This window comes from Caretta caretta, chromosome 12 (genome assembly GCF_965140235.1).
Source record: "Caretta caretta isolate rCarCar2 chromosome 12, rCarCar1.hap1, whole genome shotgun sequence".
NCBI classification, from domain to species: domain Eukaryota; kingdom Metazoa; phylum Chordata; order Testudines; family Cheloniidae; genus Caretta; species Caretta caretta.
In genome coordinates, this window is record NC_134217.1 from 11,899,945 (window position 1) to 11,915,321 (window position 15,377).

General features: G+C 39.8%; 1 protein-coding gene across 4 annotated transcripts in view; it reads right to left on the minus strand.

Annotated features, from left to right (window-relative positions):
• The window catches only part of SLC6A2 (solute carrier family 6 member 2), a 105,602-nt gene that overhangs the window by 50,695 nt on the left and 39,530 nt on the right, over positions 1 to 15,377 (minus strand). For all 4 annotated transcript variants that reach the window (XM_048816517.2, XM_075118348.1, XM_048816513.2 and 1 more), the window contains 3 exons: positions 7,257 to 7,395; positions 5,735 to 5,869; positions 1,327 to 1,430 (listed from right to left, as the gene is read on the minus strand). In XM_048816517.2, the coding sequence (XP_048672474.1) occupies positions 1,327 to 1,430; positions 5,735 to 5,869; positions 7,257 to 7,395 (378 nt within the window). The remainder of the gene's footprint in view (positions 1 to 1,326; positions 1,431 to 5,734; positions 5,870 to 7,256; positions 7,396 to 15,377) is intronic.

The window sequence follows — 15,377 nt, forward strand, 5'->3', positions numbered from 1 at the left end:
TTGAATAAAATTCTAAACTGGATTTACAAGCAATGCATTATTAAACCCGAAAGACATTTTAGAGTTTACTTGTCATTCTTTGTGCTTCTTGCACTTCTCTTAGGTTGGGCATTTCAAAGAGACTAGTCAGCCTGGCCTACAAATGCTGACCCACAAACACTAGGCAAATGAAATGCCCCAGAATGTGAGTCCTTTAAAGCCAAACTAGCCACAATAATGGAGACCTTGGGGAAACACTTTAATTAAAATTTGTACAAAAAAAGTATCCCTTTGATCGGTAAAAAAACCCTTCAAAATTCAAAGTTTTTCAGCTAGTTCCTTTCTTTAGGTCTTTTTGATAAAGCAGCATAGTAGACACACACAGAACAACTAAAACACACATTCAAATGATTGACATTAAAATGTAAAGTAACAGTGTCTGTCTCTTACTATTTCTCTGTACAGTGCCTCCCACAATGGGACCTCCAGCCCTGGTTGGGACCCCTATGCACAATGGCCCTGATTCAGCAAAGCACGTATGTACATGTTGAACTTGAACTATGTGTTTTGCTGAATCAAGGCCTACTGAAAAAAAAATCACAAATAGGTAATCTGGAAACATAAAATCCCTTTAGGATTTGACTCTAAACTCCTCGTTTCTGTTAAACTTGAACAAACGAGGAAACATCCTCCTGCTTCTCTGGGGTTGTGGACCAATCAGATTTCATTGAATATTCTCTCTTGTCTCTAGTGCTACTTGTGAAAGACAAATATAATTGCAGTTTACACAGCTTTCTAAAATTAATCCTATACTGTTGCACAGGAGAGCCAATAACTTTGCAGGTTCTTACTGCTGAACTTTCAGCAAAGAAGTACTTTGGGTGTGTTTGGGTCACGTTTTGGGTTGGTTCTCATGTCCAAATCAGAATGCCAGTCAATAATAAAATCACAATTAAGTGAATGAAGTACACTAGTGCATATTAGGTTGTAATTATCAGTTCCACTGGCTAAATAAATAACAATAAATAATAGAACATACCTGTTACCTGTATAACGTACTATTATATAAAACAGATATATTTTATTATATTATAGGTATATTATATAGGATACCATTATATATATAATCAGAAGTAAAAAAACTCCAAAGCTAACATGAAAATAGAGTTCTTGAATTGTGAAATACATATCAAGAAATAAATACATAAAAAATTAGATTACATTCCAAATTTCTCAGATATTTTATTGGAACCTTGGTATCAGAGTGCAAGTAAAGTGAGTCTGAAATCAGAGCTTTTTAAAGTCAATTGTCATTATCAAGTAGTAATGAGAAATAGACTCTCTTACCTATAACAGTTGTTGTCAAACTTATTATAACTAGCAAATGCAATTAAAACTCCAAACCCAGCTCCTAAAGAGTAAAATATCTGAGTGGCTGCGTCAATCCATACCTGCATAAAGAGATGAAAATTATTAGAGGTGTTAGCTTAGTTTAAAAGAGAAAAGTTGAGTGACATGACAGAACTGTATGGTTAGAACTAGCTTTGGATATCTATTGAAATAATATCTCATCATACTCCATGACTACAGAACCATAAATATTTCCCAGCCCGTCAAGAACCAAGGCATGGGACTGGACTATTGGGACTGGACTATTTCAACAGAGAGGCAAACTCTAAAGCAATAGCAAAACCTAAGTGTGTGCAGAGTGGTATTATAGGAGTGCTGGTAGCTTAGTGAACTTCCACAGGGTACAGAAACGATTAATTGATTTTTTTGCTGCGTTGTGGCAATACACTTCCCACTAGCGCTGGGTTAATTTGGATTGCACAGTCAGAAATAAAAATAGTCAACGGGTTAGGAGTTATGGAATGTTTTCCTTTCCCACAGGAGAGTTTATTGCATGGGACCGTTATTACAGTTTATATGATGCTTTCTTCCATCAGAGGTCGAAGTCTGATTGACATGCTTTGAATAGGACGTCTAAGAGATATTCCTTCTCAAGTCTCACTCATTTAAAGGGCCAAGAACTATTGCTATGATAGTCATTAAGTTCCACCACTTCATCTGCTCAGACTGTATAGAGCCCATTCCAGAGCCAATGCCTGGATTTTAAACTAGGATCCTGAAAATACAGGCAGAGGAGGTCAGATGAACTGTTTTATGAAGGTTTTCAAATGTCTCTTCCCTCAAGTATCACATTGAGAAGTCAAAAGCTCACGGCTTGATCCCAAGAGGTTCTGAAGCTAAGGGGAGCTGAGAGTCCTCAGCACCTCACAGACTCAGAATGTTTGGATTTAGCCAAATCTGCCAAATATAGCCCGAGGCTAAAACACCTGTGGGTGTGTGTTGACCAAAAGAACTCTAGGATGTATTGCTATCAGCTGCTGGTGCTGCTAACACTCCACATCCCACTTGTTGGAAAAGTTGCGCAAAGTCTCAACACAAGGAATTTTTTAAAATAAACTATACTTGGGAATGCCATACTGACATTCAAGGTACAAAGTACAAGGTACTTGTATTGCTTTTTGATAGGTCACTGGCTCTTTGCCACTTTGTGTCCTGCCACTGGATTTGTAGCTGCTTATGCTAGTTTTGTATTTTTGGCCCAATTCAAAAGCACTTAAGTCTCACTGGCTTTAAGATGACTTTAGCACGTGCTGTATAGGGATGGATTTAAGCATGGGCTTAGAGTTAAGCACGTGCTTCTGTGCCTTGCTAAATCTGAACCTTGGATTGAAATAATCCTCTGTGTTAACCCAATTAGCTGCTGTGCAGATCGAGATAAGGAGTAAGCAGCAGAAGACAGAAGTCATTAAAAAGTCAAGGTTCCATGCAAAATATTCCTTGTAATAACAAACAGGATGCAACACAGAGACAATGGGGCTGGGCTCTTCTACAATTTACGCTGATGTTATTCTACTAATTTCAATAGAGTTACTTCTGACTCACGCCGTGATCCAGTTTAACTGTATCCTATAGTATTTGAATTTGTATGTACCATTACAAAAAATTCTGGGAGGTTGTAGCCAGTCTTTCACTCCAAGCTTCCTTCCTGTTTATATTACTATAACTTTTGTTCCTACACTTCTTCTTCCATGTATGGACTTCCAATATTACTGCACAATACAGAGAGGAAGGGGAAATACTAAGTGAATCCCCAGACATGATGTAATTTTCAGGAAACTTCTTATGATGTCCAAAGGAGCAAATACCTCCTTCCTGGCCTAGAATTCCTGATGACTCTGGTTTTATTAATCACTCACTGCTGTTCCTTTTGTGGAACAGAAGTACTGCTGCCATTTACAAAGATTTTTAAATTAATCACTTGATTTTTGTGCCGTGGAGCCAACAGTATCAAGCTTTGTGCTGCTGGACTTGTCAGCAAGGAATGTATGTAGGCCCTGTTCCCTTCAGATCTCTTCAAAACAACATTTCTATCTGTATTCTTAATGGGTCTGATCTGGCACAGTGCTTGTTTTACTGGCAATGGAAGCCTCTCATGAGTTGCTGAACACCTTGCAGCAGTGAGCCCTATAAACTCTTGGCATGAGGGGACCTTATGCCTTTTACATTAGGACTTTTGATCCTAGAGCAGAGCAGATTGTAGAACAATGCAATTTATCTGTGACTTTTATTTGCTGCTGTTCTTCACTGGGGAAAAAATATTCATAAATCAAAGGCTCTTGACGAAACACACTGAACTGGTACTCAGGCAGCTGTCAAATCTCCCAAAGGCCCAATAACAAGGATTAAGCACACAAACACGTCAATAGAGCCAGCAGGGGCCCCAGCTTCCTCGATAGGGGGTTGCAGAAAGAATAACTCAACAGGCAACTTGGCTTTCCTCTTTCTTGTAAGTGGTCTTCCATCTTTCATCATCCTGCAGGCATTCTCTGTCGGTCTCTCTCTCTCTCTCTCTTTTATATAAGTAATCTGGAAAACTTGGTGTCAAACAAATATCTTTGTGGCTAGCCAGGTAGCAGCTGTGTAAACTTAAAGCCCAAAAGAGCAATACACAAATATATTCTACAAATGCAGAACACAATTTGAGGACCAGATCCTGAGCTGGTGTGAAGTCAGCATAGCCCCATTTACTTCCAGCTGAGGATCTGGCCCTGAATATTTATTGTTTTCCAAACATCACTTAAAATACTAAGGAAAATGAAATAACTCATGTCCCTTCCCCTGTATTGAGCTACACAGACACACCCCCGTCACTGTATATTACACATTTCTGGTATGATGGGAGTGACATTGCTTTGGTGACAGACATGACTCAAGCTGTAATATTTGATCTGGATTTGAAGCACCCCAAAGTGAGTGGGTTCAGATTTGAAGATGTGCTGTGCTATACTGCAACCTACTGTCAATGAGGAGACCTGAACATTGGCTGTTGCATACAGCGGATAAAATTAACATTACCAAAAAAAATAAAATAAAAAGGGAGGGAAGGGACTGTTTTGATTACAACACATGAAGTAGTCCTGGATTTTGGTACTCAAGCTTCGTATTAACTTTGTTTAGTTTTTCTAACTCTGATGGGCCTCTCTTTAGGTGTTTTCATGACAGTTTGTTTCTTCTTGCGTTTTTCCAGTTTTCTATTTTGTATCTATTTGAAAAGCACTTAACATTTTCAAGCTGGTCTGTACCAAGGGGATGCCATTGCTTAAGGACTCGTTCTTTTTTCTCCCTAAGTAAAAACAAACAAATAAAAAAACCCCAGCCCTGGGATAAAATCTGTTTGTGATCACTAAATTACTTCCCTCTGGGGCTTTGGAAAGGCTGGTAATTTCATAACGAATTTGAGTGAGTTGACTTGCAGATCTTTTTAATACAATAGGCTGAGGGCAGAAGTTATTCTAATATACAGTAGGTTGAATGTTCTCAGGGCGCTAAGGCCTATAGGGCTATATTGGCTACAAACTGAAAGTATGTGGCCACATTTGCTTTGGCTGACTTACAATGTCAGGCAAAGCTATCGACATATGTACTTTAAGTTTCTAATTCCTTACTACTGAAAGTCTCAGTCATTATAAAGTACAATAAAATGGCTTGCACTGGAATGGCCCTGACAAGTCAGGTATTCATTACCAAACCTCAAATCAGATACTCAACCAAAATTTCAAGTGCCTATTCAAACTGGGAAACATAATCCAAAATGATTTTTTCCCCAAGAAAATCTTCATTTTCAATTAAAAGCTATTTTCTGTAGTCATTAGTTTTCAATGGAAAAATGTCAATCCGCTCTGCTCATTATTCTCTACTAGCAACTGCTGAACATAAAGGGCCAGAAAATAACCAGATCTTACCAACTATTTCCCCAGCATGCAGGAGCTCTCCGCTGGCACAGAGCTGATGCAGCCTGCCTTTGCAGTACCCCGTGGCCACACAGGAAGTGCGTCATCATAGGTAAGGTTTGTGGTCAAAACATGTACAGTTTCTTAGGGACAGGAAGGAGGAATAAGATGAAGCAGCCCCTAGGCTATTCTACTAGTACCAGTGCCCAGAATTGTGCAGATTCATCCTGATACGGCTCCCTGATGCTTTCCTCACTATCAGAGAGTCAGAAACTCTGCACAGTAGAGAAACTAGAGGAACGTTCATGTGCCAACAAACATAAATACATCATTTGAGAAACTAACACTAACAATTTAATAACAGCTTCCATTTCTATTAACTCGGACAATAGATAGGAGGGTCTGCGAGGGCTATTATTTCATTATAGGAAGCGAAGATGGAAGAGAGAACTTACCGTAGCTTCTTTTAACCTTCTGAAATCTATGTGAAGGTAAGCATTTATTCCATTGTATGCACCAGGCAATGTGATTCCATGGATTAACAATACAAATAATACAACGTAAGGCAAAGTGGCTGTTATCCACACAACCTGCAGGGGACAAACAGACACCAAATGTTAAATAACCTACTGTTACACAAACTGGAAGTTTTATAAACATGTTGGAGAATCCAGTTGTCCCTTTGTTGCATCTGTTCTCTGGAGGATGTCTTGATTGTTTATCATAAGGGGCACTGTCCTAGCAAAAAAGAACTGTTAGTTACCAGTCACACAGACTAGGAAAATTGCCACAAGTAAAGATAGATAGTATGTTAAAGTATGAGATGGGTTAGGCAAGTGAGATTATATGTCAGCAGTGGAATGACTGTATTATTAATGGTTGTATTAAACTTCTGAGCAAGTTCAGTATGAATTATTTCCAGAAGCATAAGTAGACATGAGCAGATATTTGCTGTAAAAACCATAGAAATATACAAAGCAACTCAGACAGCAAGAATTCTCAGATGTCTTCCATGGCTAGGACTTCTGATTGAGATTGATTCATTCACCATACATTGCCAAGAAATGTTCCATTTTTTCTAATCAACTAAGTAAAATATCAACATGAAAATGAGGAAATGCTGACATTTACGGAAAATATATGGCATAAATGGAGGGTTATAATTGAACTGTTTGTACAATTATACTGTTGTAATTGAAAAGCCAAATAAAGAAAGGCTGTGCATTGAAAGACTAATGAAAGGCTGGGCATTCGACCACATGATTGAAATTAAACCACGGTATGTGAACATTAACTGATTAAAACTGTTGAGGTGGTAGCTAATTTATCAAAATCAAAAATATTCTGAGGTTTGGAAGCTAAAAACTCCTTTTCAGCAAGTTAATAAAGTTGCATCAAGGTCTAATGTCTTAATTCTAAAATATCCAAATGATGTGTCAGTAAATATCCAGGTGGTTTTATTTCAGCTCTTGAGGTACTTCAAAGAATAGTTGCCGAAACCTTTGGAAGTGATAAAGTGTTTAAGTTAGAACGCATGTTTATTTAATAAAAGCAAGGGCCCTTAAACAATACAATGAAAGCTTTAAGCAAGTTTTGCAGAGAACAAGAGACAATCTTTAACCTTTATCCAACTCCAACAGAAGTCAAAGGGAAGACTCACCCATTGACTTTAATGGGCTTTATATCAAGCCTCTAATACTGAACTTAAAGTTAAAAAGCTAACAGAATTTTGCAATGCTGGACACCACTGGAGCAAAGATGATGTAATTGTTGACTCAGATAAAACAGGAGCTGTATTTGAAATGTCCACTCCACTTTGTAGAACAGATAGACAGAGATCTAAAGCTTTGGTCCTAGTGACACTCTTGGGTACAATGATTTACAGGCCCTATTCCCCTCCCCCCCCCCCCCCCCCAAAGTCACTTTCTAAAAAGGACAAAGAACAATATTGAGATACAAGAGCAATATTAGCTCTACCTTTCCTGAAGTCTTCACTCCTTTCCACAGACTAAAGAAAAGAATTATTACTACCACCAAGAGGCATAGAGAGAGCTGCCATCGGGGCGAGCCAAGGTCATGGATTCCACTGCTTTCATGCAGATGCAGTACACCTCGTCTAGACATAAGAGGGGAAGAGAGACAAAAACAAAACAAAAAAACCATCAGGTCACTTCTCATCCTGTGGGCTGCAAGTAGACATGAAAGCTTAATGACAATATATCAGTGGCTTCTCTGCTTAGATTCATAGATACTAAGGTCAGAAGGGACCATTATGATCATCTAGTCTGACCTCCTGCACAACGCAGGCCACAGAATCTCACCCACCCACTCCTGCGATAAACCTCTCACCTATGTCTGAGCTATCGAAGTCCTTAAATCGTGGTTTACAGACTTCAAGGTGCAGAGAATCCTCCAGCAAGTGACCCGTGCCCCATGCTACAGAGGAAGGCGAAAATCCACCAGGGCCGCTTCCAATGTGCCCTGGAGGAAAATTCCTTCACGACCCCAAATATGGCGATCAGCTAAACCCTGAGCATATGGGCATATGCTTGATATAGTTTTTAATAGAGCTGGTCAACATTTTGCATATTTCAATGGACAAAAAAGTTAATATTTTTTCTATTTTGATTAAACCACAGAAAATAAAATGAATGTGTGGACACCCCCTTATTCTCCAGCAGTACAGCTGTTTGAAATATTTCAGATTTTGAAAATGATGAAAAAATGTCAATTTTCATATGTATGTGAATATGGTATATGGTATATTCACCAATACTCTTCCCTCATTTTTGACCAGTTCTAGATTTTACTTAGGCCAATGTCAACTAGAAATCTGGGTCACCACAGCATCAGGAAATGGGAGGTTAAATAATATAACTGTTTTGCTTTGCTAGCTCATCACATCTAATAAAGATGAGTTGCCATAATCTTTTGGCTGGATCTTCAATTTCAGTCTTAATTGGATGAAAAATGCGTTTAAAAGTATCATGCCACAGTAAGTAGCTGCTCTGTTTTTATTACATCGTAGGGCCAATAACAAGTAAGGAATGAAAGTACATGGATCAGTGTGTATGTGATGCCCATTGAAGAGTCTTCTCTTTTTTAGAAATTAAAAGGTGAGCTTTAGTTTATATTTTAAGAACAATGAGTGCTAAGACCTGCAGAAACATTAACAAAAATATACAGATAGACTCCTTATGATGCTTAACAAAAAAAAATTCTTCAACCAAATTTATGGACATAAATAGGTTGGGCTTCTTTAGAATAAACCCACAAAGTCTCATTTAAACCTTTTCTCAAAATGTGAATGGAACCCACCTCAAATCTTAATATTCAGAAAAGTTAAACCTGATTCTGCATGCCTTGTTGAACTCACTGAACATTCATTTCCCCCAAATATTCTTTTGAATTTTTAAATGAGTATGCTTCAGTGGTGATCGTTTTCCATGAAAGATCTCACAAATGATCTCACTGTTAGGAACATTTGCCAAAAGATCAATTTCAAATGTGGGTTTGTAAGTAGTTGCACTGGAAGCTTGATTCCAAGAGATCTGTTCCTTTCATCTGGAAAAAGAATCATAACATGGGGGAAGTTTTTGTTTGTTTGTTTCTTAAACCTCAGCAATTTAATGTTAAGGCAGCTGGGGACCAGCTGGACTGAGGGAGTCCCCCTAACCATTATCCCTGTACCAGCTGCAGGGATGAGGACGGTGGCTTCACAACAGCTTTGAGGATTCCCTAACACATGAGATTCTCCAGGGTCGAAGCATCTGGGTGGAGGGCCACTTGGCATTGGCAGAGTAATGCAAAATGACCAGAGTCCATTCCTAGACTGGGACCACCTTCTCCACCAACTGAAGAACAATTCCATATCTCCTCCAACATTGTGAAGAAGTGCTTTTAAGCCTGTCATTTAATGTGTTCTGAGGTAACATAAGCCCTACAGACCTATTTAAAATATCATCAGCTTGAGTGGACATAAACTGGAATATTTATTTTCAAGTCAGACCTGTCGTCACCTGTCTCTCTTCTCAAATCCTTAGTTGATTCACAACTAGTCCAGAAACCTGTCAAAACACAGTATTAATGGAATCAACCTATTTATTTGTTTTTGCTTTTTTGCCACCAACCTCTTTAAGCAGATCTAAATCTAAAAGTACCCAATGGAGGATGGAGAGTGAAACTTGCTGACAGAGGTACTACTTCCGTTTTATAATAAAGTTCTCTAACTCCATTAACAAAACAAGGAAATTGTCAGGTTAGTGACAGCCACAGAGAAAGACAGCAAAGGAAGGCGAAAGTCAGAAGATGTAGTAAAATAATCAGTGATCGTAAGGAAAATCAGTAAACAAAATATTAAGAAAAAGTGATGAAAGATGAAAAACGGAAGTGCGGAAAAACATTACCATATTATTTTTACCTGTGGGGTGGGGTTGGGGGGAGAGAAGAACAATTAGAAAGTAGATAAGGGACTCATTACATTAGGCTGAGCAAGACACAAGAAGTGTTGATAAATCGTTTAGTACGACTTTTAGGCTTTGTAATATTGCAGCCTGACCCCAGAACACAGGGCCGGTGGCATTCAGCTGGAACAGCATTGAAACAATGCTGAGGAACCTCCAGAGAGATAGGAAAACAAGAATTGCTGTAGTGGTGCATCTAATCCAGTTTCTTGTCAAGGGTGGGTGTAAATGCAAAAGGCCTAATTCTTGTAATTTACATGAAGGCTACTTTACATGACTCTGGCAATGCAAAGGGGACTTAAAGTGGCCATGAATTACAACTGCACCACCTTTGAGGCCCTTTGCATTGTCAGGGCTGTAAACTACCATATAACCAGGCCCGAAGAGTCTTCCTGCCTATCTGTGGAGGTGGGAGAGGCAGGGCTGTGTGGGGTTTCAGACTAGAGGATATTACTGTCAGGGACTTTGCTGTCTCTCTCAGGGAGATTTTATGTTTGCCCTTTTATTGTTATTTTGGAAGCAGTACGTGTTTGGCTCTTTGTGTCTGGAAAGCAGTTCTCCCCACGGGCAGACTCCTCCTACCTGCCCTGCTCCCTTCAGCCTGCTCTTCCTGGACAGATTTCACTCCCCTATTTCCTCCTGGATGGACTACTGTTTCCCCTCCCTCACCTGAATCCTTGAATTTCCACCCATGTGAGGCAGTTCATCTCAACTGAAACCAGAAGACAACTGGCCATCAGTAGTGAGCTATTTATTACACCCTTGCCTTCTGTTCTGCCTCCATAATACATCAAGGTCCTCTCTGATTGATTCTGGATACCAAGGAGCCAAGATAAGGTCCTGCATTTACAATCAGAGCTTTCATTAAACTGAAGAGGCAGGGTAGCCTTAGAGATAGAACACTGGACTGGGACTCAAGAGATGTGTATTCTATTCCTAGCTCTGCTATGGGGTAACCCTGAACAAGTTGCTGCTCCCTGTGTGTCATTTTCCCCATCTGTAAAGGGATAGTGATATTATCGCTGTTGTGAAGTGCTTTGAGATCAATGGATGAAAAGTGCAATATAATAGTTAGGTCATCTCTGACCTGAGCCCATCATATCCCCTTTGTGAGCTATTTTGAAAAGTGTTCTTTTAGAACCATTGAAGTATTAAAGCATAACAAGGAAACCTAACTCAATAGAAAGTTGTCCATTTAAATTGTCCATTTAAATATTTTTAAGCCATAGCCTGGGAAAAAAACAAAAACAATAGCTTTCAGAATGGTATTGCCCTTTGTACAACCAAATCCTATGGAGAAACTCCTCAGTAGCTTATTTGTGTGACTAATTCTTACTGAGAGATTCACAGCACTGTACATTGCAAGTATCAGAGATTATTGCACAAGCAGGTGGACTTGAGTATATTAAAATAGAGGCTGTGGTTCCAGTCCATGTCCAATGATAATTCCAAGTTCAATTAAAAGGCTTGTTTTGCCATTGTGATGCAGTTTACAGACCCCACACAGAGACTAAGGGAGTGAAGGAGCTGTACTGGGCCAAAAGGGCCCCACCCTTCAACAGCTGTGGAACATGTTCCAAATAGATGAGCTGGTCAGAAGGGGCCTCTGAAGCAGGGGGAGAGAATGGCTGAAGGGAGGAAGCCAGTTTACAGCCCTGGGAACAGAACAATCTACAGGAGAAGGGTCTGGACTGTGGGTAAGATCTCAATTCGGAGGGTAAAGGCCTGAGCCTTTTCCCTCCCCCACTCCCTGCTGAGAGAGACTAAATGAACATGGGGAAGAGATCTGGGGAATGCTTATTTGACCAGCTGAGCTGCTGACACTGATTGGGAACTCCCTGCTGGAGCAGGAGAGGGCAGCAGCCACACACCAAACTGCAGATAGAGAGGGGGAAGTAGGGAACAGCCCAGGGGATGCTGATAAGGTGCACCAGGAAGAGGTGACTGAGACATTCCACACCTCTCCCCTTTGGGCCCTGGTCTGTAACAGGAAGGAGAGGTAGGGCCCAGGTCCCCCTAACTTCACACCCCCCTCTTCCATCCGACCAGGAGAACCCTGGAGCACTGGGCAATGAAGATCACACACAGCTTGACCACTAGACCCGCTGACCACCAGGCAAATTCATCTCAGGACTTTGGGGGTGGAAGGACTGTTGAGCCATGGCCTGCCAGTCTCTGAGCAAAACCAGCTACAGCCATCCTCAATTTTTTAGTTGAAAGAGGTATTGGTTTACATTTGTGTTGGACCAATAGAAGGAATTTCACATACACATGCACATACACAATATACAGAAAGGCAGGTTTCAATGGCAAAGTATATCTGCCCTCAGAGGGATTTGTTGATGTATTGATATTTTGGCAAATACATCATACAATCTGACAGTCATTCATTTTGACACGCTTGTATTAAAAACAGAAGTATGTTTCTTGCCCTTATGTTAGAACATATAAACTTCTGGATATTAACTGATGTAGTGATGTTTTTGACAAATGCATTTGTTGTCAAAAGCCTCAATGTTTTTTTTTTTTTTTTTTTTTTATCTTAAATCTTACAGGAGAAAACTTTTGACATCTAAATCTTCTGAGGACAAGTAATTTTAGGGTATGTGGGTTATGGTATAGGCACCTATAGAGATGTCTATTGGAGTTGCAAGTGCCCAGTTCCTCCAAAATTCAGACATTAAAGATTTATCAAGTTAGCCTCCCAAAATTTGTGGCACTTAAAATTAGAGGCCACTTTTGAAAATTTGGGCTTAATTTACTTTCCCAGGATCACAGAGCAATAGAAACGCCTATAGAGAGACAGAACCTAAACCAAGAGTTCTGAGATCTAGTACCTACTCTGATCTAGACTAATTATCACTTTAATTTTTAAGTTTAGACAGCCATCCTGGTCAGAAGATGCTAGAGGGACTTACACTATATACTGTATGTCAGTGGTTCTCAACCTATTTACCATTGTGGGCCACATATGAAGCTCTGTGTGTGTTATGTGGGCCACATCCACGCAATAGATGTACTACTTGTATGGCCCTCAGGATGTCACATGGGCTGCACATGTGTGCTGATTGAGCTGAGGTGGCCCAAGGCTGCAGGATGAGAGTGACTGCTGTGTGTAAACTACAGAAACTAAAATTACTGCTCTCTGCTAATTACATTTATAATGCAATTTGAAATGTGTTCATTGTGCTCATTCCTGCAATTGGAAGAATCACATACGTGTATCCATCAAGTTGTGGTCATAATTTTAAATAATTATTGGTGCTGGTTTCCTTAAATGTGTAATGTACAGTGTATACTACAAAGTACATACAAAGAGACAGGCAATTTATCAGTGGCTCTGGCTGGTATATTATGGACTGCTGGTTGATCTAAAAGAAATGGTATTAGATTTTGATGAATGTTAATCCTGAGCTGATAAATGGCCGCTTTGGGATTTAACTCTTCACAGAGAGAGAATATTAATCCCAACCCACTGAAGTCTTTGCTCTACTTAATGTTGCCATTTAATTATTAATACTGGCCTCCCTTGTTATGTGTACAAGGCTTAGGCACATTAAAGTTTACACTGCACTTTGAAGCAGCTGCTTGTTAAAGCTGATTTTTGCACCAACTCTCTTGAGGTTTGCAAATAAAAATAGAACACTTTGGTTTAACCCCTTGGATGCTCTAATGAATAGCAGAAACACAAAGTGAGACATGTTAGCCTAAGTAAGAAGCAAAGCAACAAGGGCATTTCAAGAAAATTCATGTCCTCTGAAGTATGTATCATTTGTGGTTGCCAATGGAGTATTCCTTGACTAACAGTTTTGTAAACTCTTACCATGCAGGTCTGTTAACCAAAGTCCCAATTCTGCAATGAGCTCACTAAATACTTGCACCTATGCTTGCATGGAGACACTCTGATTTCAATGGGGCAGCATGCAAGTACAAGCGTTTGGCAGTATGGAGCTCATTGCAGGAGCAGGGTCCAAGTGCCCTTGACTGCTGCATGATAAGGACATGAACACACAAATCCTCCTTTCATGGCTAAAGTTTACTATAATACTAAGCTGTGGAAAGTCCACATAGAGAGGCTCTGCCTCAGGTTGTCAAGATTTCAAATCTAGGGAAACTCAACAGGAGCTGACTTCAGCTCTTATCATCCTTTATAGGGCAAGAGGCAGTTGCTCAGATAGCTGGATACTCTCACCAAACCACACGGCTTTATTCATGAAAAGTAACACTTTGAATTGCTCCTAGAAGTTAATGGAAAATGAGTGTATTGCATGCAGGACAGGTGTAATCTATTGATGTTGACTCTGCAATATACCATTGCTTGGAGCCCCTCTGGAAACTTAAACTAGCATAGATGTTACTAAGTCCCCTAGTTTCAGGTTTTGCTATAAAATCTAAATTCAGATCAGGTTTGCTAAGGTTTATGAACCCCTCAAATAGAGCTGGCCAAGTATGACAATTTCCTAAGAATATGCAAGCACATTTAAATGATCTCGTTTGCTTTGTACTCACATTTCATTTGTGTTCCCCTTTCTATGAGTAGGCCTCAAACAAATTTTACTGATGTGAATTCTTGTGGGAAACAAATATCCCAGCTGTACATGAGAGTATTTGTGGGAACGTGATTTTAAATTTGCACACAAGTATTTGTACCAGAAAGGCTTTCACACTCATCCAATCAGAGAAAAGAATCAATAGCATGGGACTTTGACTTATTTGACTGTCTCAAAATGTCTAACATGTTAAAATAGAAAATATACAATACTCTCAGAGAACTGTTAACCATCAGTTCATGGGGTTATAAACAATTTGCTAAAATATTTCTTGAATGCTTCTGAATAGCTAATAAACCTGAGGTAATTTGCTTATGGCTCTTCCAGTGGCAGAAGACAGCAAGATTCACTGGATAAATTATTCAATATGGGGCCTGATCCAAAACCCACTGAAGTCAACGGGAGTCTTTTCATTGCCTTCAGTGGATTTGGAACAGGTCTATGGGACAGACACACAAAGCTAGAACCAAGCTCAGTATTTGCATGAGTCCTTCTGAAGAGAAACTCCCCAGTTTTACCCAGCCCTAACCTTTGTCAGAAACATCTGGAAATCCCTCCTTTTCAATGACCATTCCAAAGAGATGATTAAGTTAGGGATCCAGAAAAATTATTATGGACGTCTTGCTTTCCTAATCAAACCTTCAGATTTGTATTTTGGATCTGGCTGCAGCGTGAGCTCAGGAGAAAACTCTGAGAGGCTCAAAGCTGAACAATGCTGTACACACTTATGAACTAGATCTTGTTGCCTGCTAAACTCGAATATAATTGAAAGTTGCTGACAACTCCTGACCCTTTTCAGCCTAGCATGAGCTAGGATTTTTCTTCTTATGGAACATAACCAACAGAATATCAGACTGTCCCTTTCCATTCATTTTTGGCAATGCTTAAAGAGGTGCTAGGACTCAAGCCATTTTTTAATTTCATAACTGATGCGGCAAGCCCAGAGGCCACGGGGCTCTGACCTGCCTGGCCCAGAGGCGCCGGGAATCAGCTATGGCACAAATTAAGCCCTGGATTTTGGCCTCTGATGTCATGTTATTTGTGACCAGAATTGCTGACACTTGCTCCTGAAACAATTTTAAACA